Consider the following 22,800-nt stretch of genomic DNA (forward strand, 5'->3'; position numbering starts at 1 on the left):
AAATGGCGGCTGCTAAAATCGCGTAATCTGTTTCGCGCGGTTCTCCAGCGTTGCGGGTCGTTCGACCAATCCGCGCGGTTTAACGCGAATCTTTGCGAGTCTCTATCTTATGGTTTCGAGAGACTCAACACGGGCATCTCGATCTATCGAAGAACGCAAGTCGATCTCGCAGGACGATTCCTGGATGACGTCACTGTGCCATTTTCCTACGTCACCGAAGGGTAGGACTCGGTGTGTGCGAAGGTTCATCGATGCTGCGCAATTACGATCCATTTATACATACATATATATATATATAGTAGAATCGCGTGAGAAAAAAGGAGCGTCAGCTAATAGCACCAATTACACTAATTGGAGCGTGAAAATAAAAATACGGAGATTCGCAGGTGCAATTAGCGGCTGGAAGCTGCAAACGGGAGAATATAGTCGTTGGGATCGATGAACCAGCGGTGATGATAAGTGATTCGAAATGAAGAAATGGGTAAAAGAGTGGGAGGGAGTTTGTCTTGCGCGGCTATTTGTATAGGAACGTCCTTGAAGAGAAGAATAATGATAATAATTTGACGATAAAGGGGAGGGATGGGGGTGGAAGAAACGGAGTTGTTTGGTTTCGAAGGTTTTAAAGGAGAAATTTGCATTAATTAATGTAGGCAGGGGAGTAAATTTGTGTAATATAGGTAGTATAAGGAGGATCGAGTCGCGAGTGGTGGTTGTCAAAGCTGGTTGGTAGCAGAAGGAAATTTATCGTCGACGGGGAGTAAATTCGCAATAAAGCGAGAGTGTCGAGCCTGTGCACGTCTCTCTCTCTCTCTCTCTCTATATATATATATATATATATATATATGTTTGCGAGCGAGAGAGTCCTGAATCCTCGGCAGCCAAGCCACTGCAGTCGCGGTGAGCGAAATGATTTAATGCCGGGACTGCCCCACCCTGGAATGCCGTTCGCGCTGGATTCTCAAAAATAACGCGCGCGGCCACCGCGCTAGTCGCCAGGAAGAAGAACATCCTGCCTCCTCGGCAATTAATCCTACCAGTTAACGTTTTTTACCCCTACCTATATAGCACAATACTATATCTGCCTCTGCAACCACTTCTATCTATCCTCTATACCTTATATACTCTACTTTATCCTGCTCTTCATCAACGTTTCCGTATCTGCGTCTCTCTCTCTCTCTCTCTCTCTCTCTCTCTCTCTCTCTCTCTCTATCTATATTGGTATCAGTATCCTGTGCTCGTTAAATTTAATAGCCAACACTTGTGATATTTTGAAATAATTCGACATTTGCAAATTAAAATGCAAGTTTTTGAATGATTAAAAAATCTTCAAGGTCGTATTAAATAGTGAAAAAGAGCAGATTCGACTTTGGAATTTCAAGAGTGTGGTGTACAGTTGTCAAGAAGTGGGAGAATGAAAAATTGCAGATACGATTTCTGGTGTTTAGCGTGCTATTTTAGTATGATTAGCTATAGGTACTGAGATACCAGAATGTAAGGGATGCTGTAATATTTTATATACCTGGAAGGATCGCACGCATTGTAAATATTGCACGGGACACTACTAACCTGTTTACTACTGTATCCCAACCGGGATCCTGCGCAATTATCGTAACATTTCATACCCCAGTGCGACAATAAAACTTTATCTCTTCTCTCGCTTTATTTTTGTAAGTAAAAAAAAAACGAGAAAAAGAAGCGAGAGTTTGTCACAGGCTCGTGGCGAGAGAGCGGAAGAGTCGTTCGGGGAATTAGCATCGGACGGAGAAACGTTGGAATCCGAAGGACTAGGAGAGGACCTCGGCTCTTTATAATTTCTAATTTATGGCCAAACGTGCGCGAGCAAAAGGATATCGAGCGTGGCAAATCGCTCGACTTTTTCACGCCTCGAGACAGACCTTGAAAAAAGACAGGAAAATCTAAAACTCTCCAAGATATGCCATGCCACCTTCACACACCCCCTCAAAGAAAACCACACGAATGCGATGCTCTAGCAACAATATATAGATATATACATATATAACTAAAAATGGAACAAACGAACGTCAAGATATTCCCATAAGAATATCGTGACCGAAGCATGAAAATTTAACGGTCAAAATAGTTTGGTAATTATGAAAAATGAAGGAGATAAAACGGTGGGTTAAGGTATTAGCGGGAGATTTTATCACCGGCGAGTAATTAATGTTTTTTTAAAGTAGGCTCGGGGGGATGGAATCCTGGTTATCCTAATATGACACGTCCAGGCGTGACCAGCAGTCTCCCGTCGGGACCAAAAGTTTTATTGTATTTCTACCTGGTGTCCTCCGGAGCGTCCGGTTCCCGCTGCAGCTCCGCCGCACCATCCTTTCGCGACTCATTTTTTCCCAACTCCCAAATCATTCTGCCTCGAATTTTGTCATCCTATATATATATATATATATACATACATGTATATTCATCTTAACATATAGGACAACTAGAATTTCTCGCTTGGATAATTCATCAGCGATTCGGATCGGTACCACGAAGGATCCGTTCACTTATCGCGATGACCGATCGAGATAAGGACGTGGCCCGATAGACTCTCCCATCGCGAGAAACGTTTCGTTATGCCGCGTCAACTCATTCACGCATATCGAGACAGCAACAGAATTTTTATCATCCCGAGCAAAAACCATGCGGAAGAACGGTGCCCCGTTCTCTCGAACCAGACAGAATTTTGTATACTTGAAGTCAACATTTTCCATGCAATTTTTCATAGCTTTCCACGTACCATGCACAGCAATTTATATTTTACAGAGTCGAGGCTTCTGCACTGAACTACGTTTCGTACCATTATACGTTTAAGTACATATACATAGGGGGTACTTGTCACTGTGTAGAGCAGTGTAAGCTTACGTCCTGGACTATAGAGTGGTAACTGGCGAGGCGTCGAGTGGAATAATTAATTATCGAAGAGAGGGGTTAGGTAAGCCGAAGGAGAGTCCCAGTCACCCAGATATGACGGCGTGAATTTTTCGTCTAGGTCCCCGCCACGCTCACAAATCATCGGCGAAAAAAATGTAATTTACGAGGCCGCGGCTTAGCCCGGCACCTAACTGGGCCCGTGAAACCCGGCAAGTTGAAAAATGTGAATGGCCATTAAAGATTTGCTCTCTCGATGATATGTCCTTCGTGGTTCTGGCCGATTCATCGTTTACCTTCTTCCCCGTGCCACCTCCCACCTCCACGATTTCCACTCTTCCCTAATTTCGTCCTAGCCTATATAGCCACCTATCCCTACTACCTCTTGCAAATCCATTAGCAACATCAGTGTCATTTCGATCGACTCCACTCTTTTTCCATAGCTTTTATATTATTCCCTTGGTCCGCGTTAACTCGCCATTCAAATTATTCGCTGTTTTGAAGAAATTATTCTTTCATCATTTCTATTTTTATCATCCAACATCGTACATACCTTCTATAAGCTACCAGACTCCAATGTATAGGTATGACTTGCACCTTTCGTTAATTTGATCATCTTTATCCCTTCTATCTCTTTCATAATTATTAAAATAATCAATTTTATCGAATCAAACCATCTCCTCTTTTCTATATAATATATAAACTAATGATCTCCGTGCACGCTAATATCCAAAGCCTAAATTGAACGCTTCAATAGACATCAGACTAACTAATTGAGGTAAACCTGCTACTAAGATCATTTCAACGCTCGTCCGTATATACATGAAGATATTCGTTGGAATGAAAATATTATGTATAGTTGCAATATTGTATATCTCTTCAAAATTAAATAAATTTCATTTACAACAAACGCCAAACTCCTATATTTCACAAGTCTCGTACTAATCCAAAATTAAGATAATTCAGCATTTGGACAAAAGAAAATCTAGCCGGATAATTCCAGATGAGAAAATATCGGAGTCTGGTCTATCGCTATTCGCAAACTCGACGTGTCGACTGTCGGTTTCGGGGCGAGCGCAGGCGCATCCAGTGTAAGGCGTATAGCCATAGCGTGGCATTCTGGCAGAAATGCGTTTTCCCAGCAACGCATGCGCCCCTCTTCGTCCAATCCAACCGGAATCCTTCGCGGATGAGGCTGAGAAATGGTGGAAAAATGGCTCTCGCACATCCAATTCTGCAACGACTGACCAAAAATTCTCGCTTCTCCTCCAGCCAAGCCATTCCTATAAATAAATTCAACCTTTGCGATGAAAATTACATTCTCAACGTCCATACACTTTGATATAGGAAATTTTCAATATTTTTTTTCATCTCGAGTAAAAAGCCATTGGATTGTAGATTTTTAATGAAGATTGTTCAGAAAATTGTCGAGTTCGATCGTTTTGGCAAACTAGGCAGAATTATCGCGAGGGTTTTGAGAGAAATTTGGCGAGGAAGCAATGGCACTGTTACCAAATATACAAGGAAAATTAGCATAGCGGAGAACGACGGTGTTCGTCGATAAGGAATTTGCTTCAGGAAGAGAGAAAAAGTGTCCCAGAGTCGCGCCAACAGCAAATACGTGGATGGTCGTCTGATGTCTTCATTTTAAACAAGAAACTGGTAGCACACAGCTGCGCCACTTGTGCCAACGATGCGTTATCGCGTGCTAATGTTATCACTGGACGAGAGATAACGCGATATTTGGAGCCGCGTCAAGCTGCCAATCACTGTTCAATATGAAATTTCAAACGAATTTTCCCTCATCGAGGAAAATCTCGTCATTTCTCGCAAAAGCTACGAGAAAATCATTTCTCCACCATTTAGCCACCAACTTTCTCCGAAATTATCTATAAAACTTGCGATACAATATAAATAAACAAAGCACAATTGTTCAATTTAATATTCTCCAATAACAAGCGTCATTACATAAATAATTAGTATTTAATTAAAGTGAATATTGAACTGCATCAATTATCAGTGAGAAACTGAAATTGTATTTCGAGTCATTGGACAATTCTTTCGCAACGTTCTCCGTTGAACGTTATATACATTATAGAATTGGATAATGCGAGCTTGAGTAATTTTATTAATTCATCAGGCGTTGGAGTATTGGAAATTGCGAGATAAGGGGTTATCGTATTAAAACAAATATCCCACTTGAAACATTATGTATTCCGGTCGGTCGTTACAAGTACTACCATATACCATGTGTCTTTTAGGCCAGAGTGTGAAAAAGAACAAAATGCATTGTTTACCACTCAAGTATCAGTGCTAATTACTCATTAGCACTCCCCCTGCCGTCGAGTGCACTCGCATTTTGATCATTCCAGTTGCAACGTAAATTCTTTCAATGGGAAATATACTCACCGATATAATGAACGCTACGAGTGCCCAGTTTTCCCATTCCTATTAATGTACCAAGAGTACTTTTTTCACCCACGATTGTTTTATGTTAATAAGGCTGAGCAATTACCAGCCTGCAGCGTTGACTGGCACTCGCGAAGGAACTCGAATAAGATATTATGCTAGAAATACACACACACACACACACACACAACAATACATCTATACAAAGTGCAAATATTTATAATTAATAAAATTTATCGAAGCAGTAAGAATAAATTGGAGGAAGAAACTGAGCATTTTTTACAATAAAAGACCAGCATGCTTTTATAATTGCTGCAATTTGTATTAATCCATTGAATGAATTTTAATTACAGTGTCTCGTGGTGGGAGTCTTTTTTATTGTACGGCATTGAATCCGAGCGAGGATGGCCAAAAACCGACGGTTCTCGCAATTATATTTGGAGAAAAAGCTGCACGGGAGTATCGTGTTCCGGAGCGCGCAAGGAGCTGAGGGAGCATCGAGAGAAGAGAAGCTGCAGGAGATGAAGAAGAAGTTGAAGAAGGTGTGGGAGAGAGGGAGGAGAAGGAAAATGGTGGGGGAAAAAGAGGAAAAACGTCAAAAGGGTGACGCTTGGCGTGCTACTAATTACTTAAACTCGCAATTAAGTGCACCCTCGTGCCAAGAAAAGAAAAGAGTCACGGGAGCGTGTTTCACACCTCCCCTCCTCCCCCCCTCCTCCAGTTCTCATCCACCAAACACTTTTGCTCTCGCAACGAATCTCTCTTACACACACCACACATACATAATTCGTCGTGTTTTGTCACCAGCGCAGACGTCTCTTCCTCTCTCTCTCTCTCTCTCTCTCTAATTAATTCTTCAATTTCTTCCTCTTTCACCAACACACGCGCCTCCTCGTTTCTTCAGCGAGAAATGAAAATACTTCTCGGAAAATCTGCCCGACTCCTTAATCCTGTCTCGACGAGCTACGAGGATGACGACGAGGAAATGAAATTGTTTTCCTTCTCGCGCGCATATATATATAGTTCACGGTTAGATATACGATCAGATACGTTCGTAGTACCTTCCGAGAACGTGGCAGGACCAAAGGTAAAGAGTCGCCACCGAAGAGCGACGCTTGCACCGAGCGAGCATTTGATTAACGAGTGGTGGTCCACTCGGTGATGGGAATTTAATTGCAAAATCATTCTCCGGAGATTCGAACGAATTTTTCAAAAGACACGAATGTATGGGAGAGAACTCGACGACGCGCGCCTATCTGTGTATGTGGAGAAGAATACAACACTCGTACAAAATACCTGCGTGCGTGTTTCTCGTAATAAGTGTGCAGCGGGAGAACAAATACACGGAAATATCGAGAAACCAATACATCTGGAGATAGATGTCTAGCGATGAATAAGCGTTCGCGAGCGCGCGTTGCGTAGGTGTGTGTGTGTGTGTTTTGGTGGAAGAAATACACACGGACGCGAGGGAATACGTGTTAGTGTATATCTCGTCGTGTACATTCCGCAGAATCATTGGATTCCAGAGTGGAATCGCATTGCCTTCCTGCACCTTCACCATCATTCCCCCCCCCCCCCCTCCATCCGTCTCACTCCCTCCTCCACCAGCCATGCCCAGAGCGCTGGATATTTCAGAGAAATAGCGAAAGGCTAGAATTCGGTGCTGGAATTCGATGAAGAAAATGAAATGGACGAATGAAATAGTAGTACGGTATATCAAAGTTTGACGCTGTTCCAATCGTAAGATTAAAATACGATTTCCCGTTAGAATCTTTTACGTGAAATTGAAAATTTGGATGATGAACGTGTAGTACATAGATTGATAGCAGGGATAAGAGGAACGTTTTCAGAGTTGTTTCGCGTAATGTACGTTGTGTAATATGTATATATATATATATATATTTGAGAAAAGTGACCTATAAATCGGATCGGTTTAAACATCTTGCGAGAGAGAGAGAGAGAGAGAGAGAGAGAGAGAGAGAGAGAGAGAGAGAGAGTGCGAGGAGGGGGAATGGCGAGAAAAGGAGAGCAGAGTAAAGTCGAATTAAACTGTAAGCCGACGTTATGCTTCGCTCTCACCTTGACATCGTCTTTCTTCGGCTGTTCGCTACGGTATGCGTGGAAGAAAATTTATTTCTTCGATGACCCTTCGGATGACTCACCTTCGCTCGGCATCCACCGTGCCTGTCTCTCTTCCCCCCTCCCCCCTTCCTCGCGGCCATCGTTTGTTAATAGTTCCACCACGAAACCAAACTCACCGAAAAAATCAAACGGAGAAGGCTTCGCATATTGTCCACGAAATTCAATTCAATCGCTAAACGAACTCCTCGCTACCGACTATCGACCCCCCCCCCCCCCCCCCCCAAAGACACAGCGTGTACAAAACTTTAAATTTTGATATTCCAATCAACGTTCGTCCAGAGAATTGATTATTACATAATCACAGCTTTTTGTAAACTTTCATCCAAAGCTCGTAATAGTTCTCGTTAATTACCAGTTTCGATTAATTACATCTGGTTATTCTCTCTTTCAAGCAGAACGAATTTTTTCGCCGACTCGCGAGGAAGGATTACAGAGAGTGGTGTATGGAGAGGGAATTGAATCGAGGAACTCGCGCAATTAGTCGAAAAGACGCGCGATCGTAGGAAAATAGGAGAGGTGAGAGGCGAATGTTTCGTATATGGTCGCTGCGACTCTTTTGTGCTTTGCTTTATTCCGAGCGAGAAGAGCTTTCTTTCTGCCGCAGCTCGCGCGAGCCTCGGCCGTCAAGACGATAGCGAATTTCATTTATTATCTTCTCTCTTCTAGGCGACAACTTCTTTCACGCGGTCGACATTTATCACCGTCCGTGACATTTTAATTAAATAGAATGACACTCGGCCTAAAGCTTCCTGGGCCGAGTCCCCTCGAGATCGGACGAGGTGGCTGCGCAAGAGGGGACCAGAGCCGCCATTTTGGTTCCTTTCTACGACCCACGCCACGCGACGCTCGGTCGCGGTCGCGTCACGGCGAAAATTCGTGAAAAGACACGAGAAAAGCTGGACGGAAAATGGATCGTGCGTGGCTCGTGACGAAGTTAAATGGAGAAGTCATTCGTGCGTAACGGTGCATGCGGTGCACGGATGCCCTTGGTGGGCGCGCAAGACGAGGACTGCAGGCTTGGCACATTAATGATAATGCACGTGTAAACGCACTTGGACGTGTGCACGCTTATCTCGCGTCATCTCTCTTATGCAATTCCTCCGTTCTTCGTCGTTGGGCGTTCACTTGTCATCGCGTCGCCTTCGTGACGCGTCTTCGCTTGCCTCGTCGCGTCGTCTCCATCTCGGAGGACGTGCCGCCGCGCAATAAGCCGCTATTTTGTCGCCCCTTTGCGCTGCCACGTCGCTTCCTGCTAATTCGATTGAAAAATTGCCCCAAAGAGAAAGAGAGGAATTCAAAGTCTCGACATTTTCGCACATTTTATTTAATTTAGCTCATCGCTAGAGCTACATTTTTGTTCTTCAAGTAAATTCGAAATTGAATTTTTGGCTGGATTAAAGTGTGTTCGGGTGAAGCGAGAGCGTTGAACTTGAGGAGAAGGGGGGGGGGGGGGGGCTAAGAGAGATTAACGAAACTCGACTAAGCTCGCACCAAGTGACAAATCGCTAAGAGACGAGTGAGAAATTAACGGGGTAAACCGAGCACGTACAACGCGAGCGGAAAGTTAAAGTTGAAAATCTCTAATCGCCGTGACGATTACTAATTTGCGCGGGACCAACGAAATTCTCTCGCCGGTGTGCGTGGATGTGCAGTAAAATCGGCTAGACGACCATTTTCTACCACGATGTAATTAATGTTAACGCGACAATTAGCTTCAAGGACCTGTGGGGATGATTTCTCACGCCGTTATTGTGTTCGTTTCCAGCCAAATTCCTCAACGGTAAATCAATCCTTCTGTTTACGTCTGTCCGCATGCGAACACTTTATTTTTCTTCAAATTTCACACTACAGCGGGAATCGCAAAACTGATAAGAGTCGATTGAAAAAATCTGGGAATTGTTCGTTGAAAAAGGAGAAATGTATTAAATTTCATACGAATACAACTACGCGAGTAATCTATATATATATACATTTGTAATTGACTTGCAATAAGAAAGAAGCGAAAAAAATGTTGACAATTACTGCAATATTTCGTTTAGCTGTTAGCCTCGATGATTGTTGAGCCTACAAGGGCACTCGTGTCACGCCACGCTTCTGTAGCCCTTATCGCGCGCTAATGCGTTCCTAATGCGACAAATTCAGCCGATTCTTATCGACGAGCGAGATCGATGAACGCAAAAAGCATTAAGAAAATCATGGATAAAGCCGAAGAAGCAAAAGTACGAAAGCCCACGGACAAAGAAGAGGGAAGAAGAAAAAGAAAAGAGGAGGAGAGAGGTTATGTTGGGTCCGCGGTGAGCGAGGACGCGTCCACGCATGCGCAGTGATCGGTCGCGCGGCCAGTTTATCCTGAACATATAGGTTAGGTTTGTTCGCTGCGATATTTCACCGGAATTTATTGTTTATTATTCCCGCGCGCGTTGAGTGATATAGTGCCTTGTAGTTTGTCCCGTGTAACGTTAACGTCGTCGACACAGCAGCCTCGCCGAAGCAAGAAACAATAATATTGTAGAAAAATCAGGCGATCAAACTCCTCGTGCGCTGCAGAGGAATCGTCGCGGAGTGGTGATAAAAAGATTTTTTCTGACTGAGAGAGAGAGAGAGAGAAGCCCCGAGCACACGGAGAATAAAAGGAAACTGTTTGTTAGGGACGAGCATACGCGAATACTGTTGGGAGAGAAGACGGATTCCCGCTTATTTCCCGTCCTGTTTTAGAAAGGTTTTCGTGGCGTTGCTCGAGGTGAAAGGGACCGAGGGGTGGGGGGTGGGGGGGGGGGGTATAATTGAGACGCGTGTCCGGCTAGAAATTAAAGAGACACGAGCCGAATTCTAATCCGTCGGATCTCCCAAGGCGATAGACTTGACGCGAATTCCGATAAGGCCCCCGAGGTGTCTCCTTCCGAAATTAAGACAAATATGGCCGATTGCCATCGCGTTGAATTAGCCCCTCGGCGCACATGCGAATCGGGCATTAGGACCCCCACCGATTCCCCCAGTGCTCCCTTGTTTTCGTAAGCGTCGCCAGACGCGATTACTCACACGATTATCAACTCCGCCAATGTCGCGCTCTTGAAAAATCACCGGCCGTAAAATAATAGTCCGGTGCTTTATTAACCCGGTGCCCTCCTGCGGCCGATCACCTCCCCCCCCCCCCCCCCCCTCGTCGCGTTGATCAATAATTAACCTGCTCGGTGTACAATAGACGAAACGCACGATTTACGAATCAATTATTATTACGTTTCGAGTTCGGTAATTATTATATTTGCTCGTAAATAATACTGTTTTCAGAGGGGGGGGGGGGGGACGAAGCAAAATACGAGTGTGCATACGTTATTGTGCCAATTAACAAATTGGAAGGTCCACCGGTATAGCCGATGACGGCCGTTGCTTGCAATAACTGTCGCACCCGTGCCATAAACCCCGGGGAACGTGAGGAGGGGCTCGGAGAACAGAAAAGGAACGGCAAGAAAATTCACTGGAGGAATGCCTCGGTTCGAGCCGAGACGTTGGAAATTTTACTCCGATGCAGAAGCTGCGGACCGAACGTTTCCATTTTTTCCTCCACATCGATCGCTCCCCTCTTCGCTAGATTCTCCATTTTTCAATATTCAACGATCTCCTTACCGTTGCTATATTTTCTTCTGGATTAATTCGCTTTCGCGGCGCGCCGGGATATAATTTTCCACGAAGATTATTTTCATAAATATTGCGAGAGCCCGAGCCGTGGCACCTGTCCTTTGCCTCGCGAGTGATTTACACTGACACCGCTAAACCGCAAATTCTGCACACGCGTTTGCATCGGCAAACAGCTCGGTAGCTCCTCGAATTCCTCGCTAAACCCGTCTCGAAATCTAAACTACGAAAAGCAACGAGAGGCAGGAGTATTGGCGTGCGAAGCCAGCGTTAATTGGAAAGCAAGTTCAACTTGGGATTGGTCATCGCGAGATTCTTTCCGTTTTCCCCCTCTCCGAGATTGCACCCACACGCACACAGCCCGAGGAAGATTATTTTCACGACTAATTTACCTAAAACGCACTCCTTACTGCGCGAAGCCGAAGCTAACGGCAGGCGTGGTGGGATTATTGGCAGTTTGCCACTGAGCAATCGAGTATCCGGTGTGAAACGACCTTGTTATTAACGTTCAAGTAAGCTTTACCGGTCGATTGATCCGTACATGTACCTTCGGCAGGTGGGAATAAATGGAAAATTTTCTAGTTAATTATTTCGTCCAATTAACGCATTGTTTTATTTTGAGAACGCCGTTGTTATTGTTGAATGAGTCGCAAAGGTTTGAATCGTTGAAAAGTTCTGGATCAGCAACAATTTTGCATATATAGGGATACATTTGTAGTAAGAGTGTGAGAGAAGAATATGTGTATAGAGAAAGGGAGGGGGGGGGGGAGTGAAATTGACGCAGAAATAAGCAAATAAGCGATAACCGTAAAATTAGGTCAAACGCAAAGTTCCCTGAATCGCTCAATTGCCAAACGAGGCTCTTTTCAGGTAGTGCAGTTTAGAATGATTTTTACGAGGATAATGAAGAGGATTTAAGGAACGCGTTAGAGGCTTGTTAAGTTGGTAACGCACTGCCAGGTAATCAGCGACTGTCAACTCTTGAGAGAAAAACGCTTTTTATGCCAACGTAAGCGCGAGGGTACAGAAATATAATGATCGCGGTTGATAAATGCTGGTAACGAAAAACAACGCGATTGTCCGTTGAATATTCTTGTCAGTGGTCTCTTGCGTTCGTCTCGAAGAAAAATGTCGATTAAAGAATAAAAGCGCTCGAATTATAAAGCTTTGCTTGGGTAAAAAATAGTAAACATTTATGAAATTACAATGCAAGTTCAGTGTAGCGTTATAGAGACCTAAAATTCCATGAATCTGAAAACAATACGGTTGAAGGGTTCCTCGTATAAGCGAGCTTTCGAGCTAGTTGAATGTAAACAAAAAGAAAAACACGAGCGCGTATGCGCGGGCATTGTGTTGCTTCGACAGCAGAAAGTTTTCCAAGAAATAAAAGATATCCGTTGGCACGCTTCGCGTATTGCCAGCCAAGTCCCACTAAAGTTTTTCGACCTTTGGCTCGCCCAAGTTCAAACAGTGTTTACCTTGGCGTCCTAGTGTAGCACTTGGCTATGCGTTGTTTATTTTTGCCACGGCCTCAGCAAGATTCCCTCCTCTCTCTCTCTCTCTCTCTCTCTCTCTCTCTCCGGGGAATGATTTTTTGAAAATTGTCCCTTTCTAACGGTGGAGGAGAGCGATACGCATTAAACTGGTCGCTTTCACCGTGGCTAGTGGATCCCCGCGGGCCAAGTTCTATCCATCGAGAGAGCCAATAGTGGTTGGAAAGAAAAATCGTTAAGGAAACTCGAGAGAAATAAGGCAAGGACAGGGAGCGAGGAGAGAGACTGGTGATAATATAAATCTTGCGCGACGATGACGACGTCGACGTCGACGACGACGAGAGGTGAGCGAGAAGTAGCGGAGGCGAGTTGTTGGGCTGCTGATGAATTTTGCCGAAGGTATCCTCGTGGGGCGTGAAACACTTGAAAATCCCGGTTATGTAAAACATAGGAAAACGGCCCTCGAGGCCAGGACGTTAGGTGGAACACGTAATTGAAAGCACTTTAGAGACCCTACCGGCGCACACAACGAGCACTCGCATTTGCATTCAGTGGCAGAGGGAATGCCTTTTAACCGAAATGACTGCGTGTGTATGACAAACGCCAGGTTTATGTGCCGGAACGATGGGAATATTTATTGGCACGAATTAATGTCTCCACTCATCCATGCCGAGCGTTTTATTTATTGGAATATTTCGTACAAACGACCTCCCACGAGAAAAATCCACAAGCAACTAAATTCCAATGAACCCCCTCGTTTAGCAAGCCTTCTGTGGTTCTTCGTTTTAATAGCACGCAGTCAATTTGTTGTTTCGATCCTCTCTCTCTCTCTCTCTCTCTCTCTCTCTCTCTCTCTCTCTGTTCCATTCGAGTTGTGGGGATTACGAACCATTTCCAAAACTACTACCGAACGATCACCTAGTCAAACCAATACCACCAAAGGCATGCAGTAATCAGTCATACGAAATTTTGGTTTAAAACTTTTTTATATAATTACCTTGAAATCGGTGGGCACCGCAATTAATTCCTTCTCGTGCGGAAAATTAAAATTATACCATTCACTACGATTAATTGCTTAACCCTAAATTTGTGATAATGTTGAAAAGAAAGAAAAATCAACTCTTATTAAAAGTAATATATATTTTCTCTTTTTATTAGTCTAACTTGATGATTGCAGTTATTTTCATATTTCCAATATACACTTTACAACAATATCATAACTTGATAACAAAACTCATAAGATATTTGGTATCGAAGGAAAAGGAGGTATACATTGTTAAAAAAAAGAAAAAAGAAGAAAGCGTAACGGGGTAATTTTTTAAAAGTGTATATAAGATGACGGAATTGAAAACATAAGAAAGCTGCTTCTCGACAATATACATATTTATAAGTGTGTATTTATATATGTATATATATATATTTATATATATTGGAAAATGCCACAGCGGTAATGGCCAAAAAAATATATACATTACAGAATTCTCGCTTAAAAAATTCCGTGCAATAATGATTAATAGTTAATTTGTACAAGCACTGTTGTTCCAACTTTTACGTGTCGAAGGTACACGAGAGAAGCTTGAAAATAAATCTAAACGTTGATTACAAAACGTAAAGTGTCAACGACCAACGATTTTTTCCGTCGTTTAAATCATTAAGATAAAATATAAAAAAAAAAGACAAATTATTGATCTCGCTCATTTTTATGTATATGTACAACTTGTTGCTTGCTGTAACGCGACAGTTTGCGGAGATTCCTAAATATGATTAATCTATAAATGATTTCTTTCAGAGTGTACTCAAGATTGCTCTCAGTTATCGTCAAAAACAAAACAAAAAATGTACGAAAGCAGCAGCATCAACAATAAAAAAATACACATGTAAAACATTGAAATATGAATGATTAAAAATAAAACTGGTCTGACAAATTTCTGTCCTTTGTAACATGAAATTTTCCACTAATTAACGGTAAAACTCTATTTATAAATAAGGCCAACTTTTGCTCGGAACTTTGCGAAGCAAATGGAATAACTTTTTTGTTCGGTTCTCATCCTTCGTGTCCACAAAGCAATAAAAGAATTATCGAAAATATTGAAATGGTTTGAAAACTTTTGCCTTCTGTCTCGTCATACAAACCTTTAAAAAGCTGCACAATTTCGTCCCTTATCACAGATTAAATCGCAATTACAGCAAGCAGCATCGTGTGTGTAGTGTGAGTGTGTACGTGTGAGTGCGTGCGATAATCCTTTCGTATACAGGTAAATTTTCTTGATGGCGTCTCTATTTTTGTTCTCTCTCTCTCTCTCTCTCTCTCTCTCTCTTTCACCCACACACGCACATACACTATCTCTATCTTTCTCTCTCTCTTTATTTTTTTTCTCGTATTTAGATTTCAAGAGGATGTCGTCCACCGTTCATTCGTTCTGCCATTGAGGACCGGTCACAAAAATACGAAGAGAACGCAGTCCGATATGCCCTATGGGATTATATTATTTATGTCACCGAGTTATATATATCATACAGTTAGATTATGCTTCGATTACGTTTAAAAGAAAATAATAGTCACTACGAGGAAACTGGGAGCAAGGAAAACGGACTACAGAGGTACAGAGGAATGGGTCGTACAGATGATAAATAGTATGTTAAAAATAATGGAGAAAATTAATATTAATCGTAATAATTATAAGGACAGCACACCAGTGGCGGTAATAATAATGTTAATAATAATAATAATAATAATATTAATAATAATAATAGTAAAAATAGCGGGTAAAATAGGAAGTACCAATGTTATATATACTGCATCAACCGTTGAGAAGTAACGCTCGTCCTTTTATCCTCGGACTCTGTCGTACAATTCTCATCGGTGCATTTATTCGTAAATACGTGCGTCTCTGTACAATGGTAGGTTATAAGAGTCTTGAAAATCTCTCTGATAGCAATACAGCTACGCAACGTGAAAAATCAAGAATTTGACAGCACTGAAACGACTCTTGGCTAGTTTGTTTCACGCTTAGATATTCTATTTCTCTCCGAAAGAAATAAGTGATAAATACTGTTATCGGTATTTTACCGGTTACACGAATACGAGCTGAATTATTTTCTATTTAAATTACGTGATTTTTACTATATCCATCTGGTATGACGTTCCTGTTTCGGCGTTGAAGTCACGGATGCGCGTAATTAATTCGCGCTTATTTCAATTCGTCGTAGAAGAGCACATTTAACGAGGAATATGATACACGCGTGTCTTCTATTTAGCTGTGTGTGTACTATATAATATAATATATATAATAACTAGAAATATTTAATATAAATCTCTTTATACATATGTTTTTCTTCCGTTTTTTAATATCTGTATAATATATATATATATATATATATATATATAAATATAAATATATATATATATATTTATTTATTTATAATATGTATAAATATGTATAGTTATTTACATTCGCGTGAGCCTAGCACTTTAAACCTTAAAAGCAACGATTATTATTATTCATCTTAAAATTACCCATTCTCCTTGATTTAATTGCCCGTTTCCGATACGTTACTTATTATATCGATACTCTGGATTTTCTCGGTGGTCGCGACGCCATTTTATCACAGAGGGTCTTTCGTTTCTTCCCGTTAAAAATTCATCTTTACAAATGCCTACCTACTAAGCGATATCGCGCGCAATTTTTCATTATCATTATCATTTAAATATATTCTACACGTACGCTTTTTAGACTTTAAATATAAATAATGGATTGTCGCCTGCTGGAGTCTTCCAACGAATCAGCAGATAAAGAAAAGTATAATGTAGGACTGCCAGGCTCTCCGATATTGATTTCGGTAGCATCAAAACTTGCCCATCTTCAAACTCTCCATTTTCTTTATCCGCACGTTCGTTATCAACGATTCTCGGCTACTAATAAATTTCTGCTACGGAGCGGAGAGATACGTGGGGGTGGTAAGCACCTGGTCTCGTCGCAATTTCGGATACAATCGAGAATTCGGATGAGTTTTGCTGATTGCAAACGCTAGTTTTATTAAAACTATGAATTAAGAGAAAACTAAAAAAATATCAATTGTTTATACAGCTGTAATAACAAAGTCCATTGATCGACGCAATTTACACAAGTAAAATTTGTCCGCAAGTATAACATGTACTGCTTCTCGGTTCTCCTGGTCGAATTCTGCCGGGATTTTCCAATCTGCTAGCTCCCCTTTACACCCCCGGCTTTCCTTCGTAGCCCGTGCAAAAACTGTCTCCGAAGTTGCGAGGAAACATTTTTCCCTTCCTTACTGCCCCCACGTGTGCTATTTCTCTCTCTCTCTCTCTCTCTCTCTCTCTCTCTCTCTCTTTCTCTCGTTTTCCCGCCTCTTTCGACCGTTTTCCGTACGAGAACGTTTTCTGCTTCATTTTCTAGGGCGTCCATTCGTACAGGCTTCCATCCATGCTCTTCTAAGCTATCCTACGAGGTTATTGTTTTTGCGTTAGGTGTGAATGAAGTGTTTTTCTTGTTCAGCGGAATGTGACTTTCACAATCCCGTGTCTACATGAAACTTGTCGATTGAGCCAAAACAAAATAAGCTTTAATCGTGCCACTCATTGGCGAGTGCAACTTTAATCGACTTTTATTTCATTCTTTTATTAAAAGTCCACTCTATACACGAACGATCGTTTTACTTGGTTTTAACTCAATCCATTTGCCAAAACTTGATATTCACTTGTTTTTCAAAAATCATATCAAGCATACTAGCGTAATCTTTCACGTCTGGACGTAAGCAAGAATGGTTCAGTATCAACCGATATATATATATATATATATATATCTGTCTCGATCGAGCGGTTCAACGAGAACGGAGCAAATTTAACATTAATGAATGCAACGAACAATTGTACAAGAGCTCGAGTCGACGCTAGGAACAAAAATTGGTTACTCCGCCAAATTACTATTACGCCACAAGGAGTACATTGAAGTATATAGCAAGAAGAAGCGGGATCGGGACACTTCGACTAGGATGTTAATAGGTCCAGAGATGAAAGAACTAACGCGGTTGCGTGACCGAGCTACCATACAAGTACTGTATATGTTGTGCTCGAATCAGAACCGTACTTTTTCCACCAGAAAAATAACCAGGAGCAACGCGCGTTGCCTTAGTACAAAAACCCGTGTATGCGTGGACAAGTCTCTAGAAAGAATATACTCGTAACGAAGAATCGAGGGAAGTTGGTCCTGGTTATTTGGAGGATTTGGCGAAAAAAAGCGTGAATGAAGAGAGAAATAAAAGTAAACGGAAGAAGAGGATGCTTACATATGAGAGGCTGGCGGAATCGCGGAGTGGTGTTGGCCGAGAGGATCGGGCGATGGTCCTGGAGAGTAGACAAGGCCAGCACCGTGTTGAACGACGGATTGTTCAGCAGCTCCTTGGGGTAGGTACATATTGATCATCTGTATAAGATCTCCCTGGGACTGTTGAGTCTGGGGCTGTCCCATGTATTCCCTTTTGACTTGGGAGGCGGCGACCCCGGTGGATGTCGTGCCCGTCGGCGTCGGCGTGTGGATCCCTGCGCTAGCCGGGCTCGTCGGCTCGGATTTAATGCTACTACCACTTGGACTGTGAGACGAGAGCTGCGAGCCTGGCTGGGCTTGGTGATAGGGGGACGGGGAGCCACCGGGAACCGTGGTGTAACCTCCGTAGCCGTTCATATAGCTGTTTATGGGACTCGGGCTGCCCCCGCTCATATGGTGACCCATGTCGTACCTGGGATAACCTGCGGCGGAAGCTGCGGCTGCGGCGGCAGCCCCCATATGACCCCCGTAAGCTACGTGTTGCTGATAAGCCGTCGGATCGGGCATCATGTATCCATTCGGCATGTACCCATTGGGCATCTGATAAACGTCCCGCGACAATTGTGCCTGCTGCGGACCACCGGTGGCTCCGATTTGTCGCTGGTCCACCCCCAGCATCCCTCCGACGCCGGCCACACCTCCGCCCAAAGGGAACTTGTCCTTCTTCAGCAGAGTCTTGGTCTTACGGCGTGGCCGGTACTTGTAATCGGGATGCTCCTTCATGTGAACCGCTCTCAGCCTCTTGGCCTCGTCGATGAACGGACGCTTCTCCGACTCGCTCAGCAGCTTCCACTCGGCTCCCAGCCTCTTCGAGATCTCGGAATTGTGCATCTTCGGGTTCTCCTGCGCCATTTTGCGTCTCTGGCCCCGCGACCACACCATGAACGCGTTCATCGGCCTCTTCACGCGGTCTATGTTGTTGTTTTTGCTGGTATTGTTGTTATTGTTGGGCGGTTGATGATGCTGAGGAGCGCTCTGTTGCTGTTGTTGCTGCTGCTGGTGAGGATGGTGTTGCTGTTGCTGCTGAGCGTTTTGCTGCGCGAGGGAATGCATGGTTTGTTGTTGTTGCTGCTGCTGCTGTTGCTGAGCCTGCATGGAGGCGTAGTGATGCTGTTGGGCCTGGTGATGATGCTGGAGACCAAGGCCAAGGCCTCCACTGCTCGGGGGGCTACCTCCTGAGAGAGCAGGACTGTGCACGATGGAGCCCAGGGAGCCGTAGGGAGAAACTCCGGTGTGATGGCCCATCGGCGAGACACCCTGGTGCGGATGCGGAGGCATCTGACCGTGCAGGCTGCCGCCTTTTAGGTCCGACTCCATCGTTAGCATGTCTTCCTCCCTGTGCCCGTACAGCTTGCCGCCCGTTTCTCAGTCTATCGACGTGAGGAAAATCTCGACGAGTCGCGCCGACCCTTCACTCTCTTTCTCTGTCTGGTACGCGCGCGCGCGCGCGTGCTCCTTCCGTGCACCGGAAACCACTCTAGGCTCTGGAGAACGGTCACCACGCGACCGACGCTCTCCGCTCGCTGCTCATGAAAATATCTCGATTTCCGAATGATCCGTGCGCTTATTACTTTGTCCCCGATCGTATATATCACTCCTTACTCAATCCTTACGCTAGTCACTTTACGACGATTCCTCGCTGGATCCTCGACCATCGGTTTCCTTTTTAACTCGACGCTATATCGTCGACGAATCTCGTTAAATCGGTTCCGTCCGTCACTCGATACACAATATAGTAGTCAATTCGCGGATTATCTCGACCGGCAAGCGTTGAATTCTCATTGACAGTCACGAATGATCACTGATAGATTCTCGAGGCACGGGTACACGTGATGGCACAACTGTCAATCGGCTGTTTGCTCTATCGTAACGCGAACCCCCGTCAACACTGGGTTAAGATCCGGGTCAATCGAGTCTGGATCGTGTCAACTATCGCACTGTCACTTCCTCCGGCGTTATCGATCGATCGATTTTGTCGCGGGATGCAAAATTGCCGAAAACGCCAAGGTTTTCAACAATATCGTGTGAGCACTGATAACTGGGATTCACTGGTGATCGTTGATATTATCGCGCTCTGTCCATGAGCGGTGATTGGAGAGAGGGTGAAACGTGGCTTTGGACCGCGTTAACCTCGTAGGCAAAAGAAAACGTAAAAACGTAACAACGACGAGGAGCGAAGTGGCAGCTCTGCTCTCGTCGGGCGTACGCTATAATCTGATCGTTGTGGATTCCGCCTGAGGGTCCTCTGGGGAGCCGTTTGGTACTGAGCGAAGTTCCACCACCACTTCTGCTACCTCGCTCGACCCTCCCCCTGTCGACAGAGTGGGGATTCGGGAAAACCGAGGGTAGCCGAGCATTGCCGAGCTCCGCACCGGCAATCGATTGGCAGCGCACGCCTGCCATCATTCTCTCCGACCAATCGGCTGCCTCCTACTCCTCTATAGGAGGTTCTTTCCTCCTGTGACGTCACGAGCCCGAGCGCCTCTAGCGGCAGCGTTGCCTGCTTCACAGTTATCCCTCTCGCACTGCAAGCTTTCCCCCTCCGTACCTCTCTTTCCAATGCTCACCAGCCCGCTTTTTTTTCTTCCTTCTTTCTCTCGCTATCTGCTCTGCCGTTTACGGCCGCTTTTTCGTCCTCTCCCTCTCGCTCCCTTCGATTCTCAGCTCTGTCGTTGCTCTCTCTCTCTCTCCCCCTCTCGCCGGTTTGTTACTGCACTGCTACTGCTACTGCTGCTGGCTTCTAACTCTCTGTTTTTCGGCCTCGTAGCGCGAAATCGCCTATCCGACGGATCTCGACTGGACTTTCGAGCGTTCTGCCGAGCGCTGCTCTCGTTCTTTGCCTCGGTATGCGATGCTTTCCGCGCTCGCACATGCCGCAATGGCTGCTGAATTTTCGCGCAAATATCCCAAGTGAATTGGAACGGTTCGACGTACTTTAGCCCAGACCAAAGCCTGACAAAAGTTTCCCAACTACACGCTCGTGCGTGAAACGGCTCGAAGATATATTTTCTTTGATTCCTGTGGCTCCCTCTCTTTCACGATCGCGTCTCATTAGCTCCGATAAATCTCGGCCTTTCATTTCGAGTGCGATTCATGCATTCAGATCCCCCCGCCAGATGCTCAAAGGAATTTTAACCGAGTTTTTCGTTCAGCTTCGTGTTTTGCGTCGTCATTTCGACTATGCGTTTTCGGTTGAGCGAATTCCATACCACTTGTAGCATTTTTGTCACAGTAGCTCGACGGATACATGCTCGCCACGCGTTCCGTCGCGTTACTTTACGCAAAAGTCACTCTTCCCATCTCTACCACTACTGTCCCCACAAGTTTAGCCTTATCACTCGATTGGAACGCTGACACCTTGGATTATTCGTGTGACAGTAGCTTCCACACCACTTGTGGCATTTTTGCAAACTCGCATTCTAACCTCACAAAAAACTCACTTGTCGCGTTTACTCTCGCGCCACAATCGTCAAACTATGACGTCACGCTGAATTTTCGACAGTTCAATAGGACGATCCGTCGAGGCTGATTTTTCCACGGAATTTTCCCTTGCACGAATTTTTCCCCTCTCTCTCAAACGTACGCGATTTCCTGGGAAGCTCCCTGACCGATTTTATTTCCTGTCACTCCGTCATACACGACTGGAACGGGCAAACCCGCTTCAACGACTGTTTTTTAATTATAAATAAATGAGAATCTACCGGCCAGACGGCAATTACGCCTAAAATAACGCAGCTCTGTAATAATAAAGCGACATAATTGTGACAACGCGCTGGATTTTAATTTCGATTACATTTCCCCATCATTTTTTTTCCATAAAATCCTGTCGGAAAATGTAATAATTAAACCGTTTTCAGTGAGATTCGTCGTTTTCAACTCTCGAGATTGGATTTTGGCAGGAATTCGCATGATTTGACGTGGAAAATTGCACGGCCGTTGTAGTTATATATATGAACGTCATGCTTTGGATCAGTGCGTAAAAACAAAATGATTATTAATGGAGAGTGGTAAGAGTTTTTCGATTATTCAGAAAAGAGTCTAAGAATACGATGGACCCGAATTTTATGAATCGCGTTGCTATCGTATCGCGAGTAATACTTGAGTGTGGGAGAAGGCGCACGTTCCTCTCTCTCTCTCTCTCTCTCTCGGGAGATATTGAAATTTCTCATATCCGGTGGGCTAAAAAGCGACTGGATGCCTTTTCCGGTATGGCCGTGTCATTGAAGGAAATTCACAAAGAGGTCGGTTGGGTGAAAGAGGTCTATTGGGCGATGCGACTGCGTTTAAGCGAGTTCTCTGGCTGCGTAGGACCTGTTGCCGCGGGCCCCGGGAGGGGGAGGTGAGAGCGTATAATGGAAGAATGCGTCATAGATAATCATAGCGAGGCCCCCGTGATCCGTGACAATAAAAGTAACGGCGCGCGAGCGAAGGGTGCGCCCTTCTTACACACCGTCTACGATCCAGGAACATTCAATTTTCCCGACAGAAAAATCCGCATTGTTCCGTTCTCCTCTCTCTCTCTCTCTCTCTCTCTCTCTCTCGCTCTCGGTCTCTCTTCTCTTTGCAGCCTATAGCCCTTTTCACTCACTTCCGCAGGTGCGTATCTCCGCGCAAGCACCTCCACTCTCTTTCTTAATTAATCCACCATTTTATAATCAAAGCAAACCTTACTTTTTTTCACACGTGCAAAATTTCTTTCTTTTTTATCTCGATAATAATACAAAATATATATATATATATATATATATATATATAGCATTTGGCAAAACAGTTAATCAACGCCACTGTTATAACATTTTCTTCGACAGAACGAGCGAGGAAAATTATAAAAGGGGTAACTTAAAGATTCTGGTGCAAAAACACGGTCAACCGGAGGGAGGAGGAAGTCGATGAGG

The 22,800-nt window shown here is 44.1% G+C and overlaps 1 protein-coding gene across 6 annotated transcripts in view; it reads right to left on the reverse strand.

Annotated features, from left to right (window-relative positions):
* Positions 1 to 20,406, reverse strand: part of LOC136776325 (transcription factor Sox-2-like) — a 71,722-nt gene extending 51,316 nt beyond the window's left edge. For 4 of the 6 annotated variants that reach the window (XR_010823055.1, XR_010823056.1, XM_066731760.1 and 1 more), the window contains exon 1: positions 17,868 to 20,406. Coding sequence is in view for 4 of the 6 variants with exons in the window: in XM_066731760.1 (XP_066587857.1) it covers positions 17,868 to 19,231 (1,364 nt within the window). In the remaining 2 variants the exon portion in view is untranslated. Of the gene's footprint in view, positions 1 to 14,855; positions 15,034 to 15,917; positions 17,024 to 17,867 lie in introns of those variants that run through there. The other 2 variants (XM_066731762.1, XM_066731764.1) reach the window with 2 other exon arrangements.
* Between the last annotated feature and the right edge of the window lie 2,394 nt (positions 20,407 to 22,800).

This window comes from Prorops nasuta, unplaced genomic scaffold, assembly GCF_024137725.1.
Source record: "Prorops nasuta isolate Cenicafe-Biocafe unplaced genomic scaffold, Cenicafe_Pnas_1.2 PNAS00009, whole genome shotgun sequence".
NCBI classification, from domain to species: domain Eukaryota; kingdom Metazoa; phylum Arthropoda; class Insecta; order Hymenoptera; family Bethylidae; genus Prorops; species Prorops nasuta.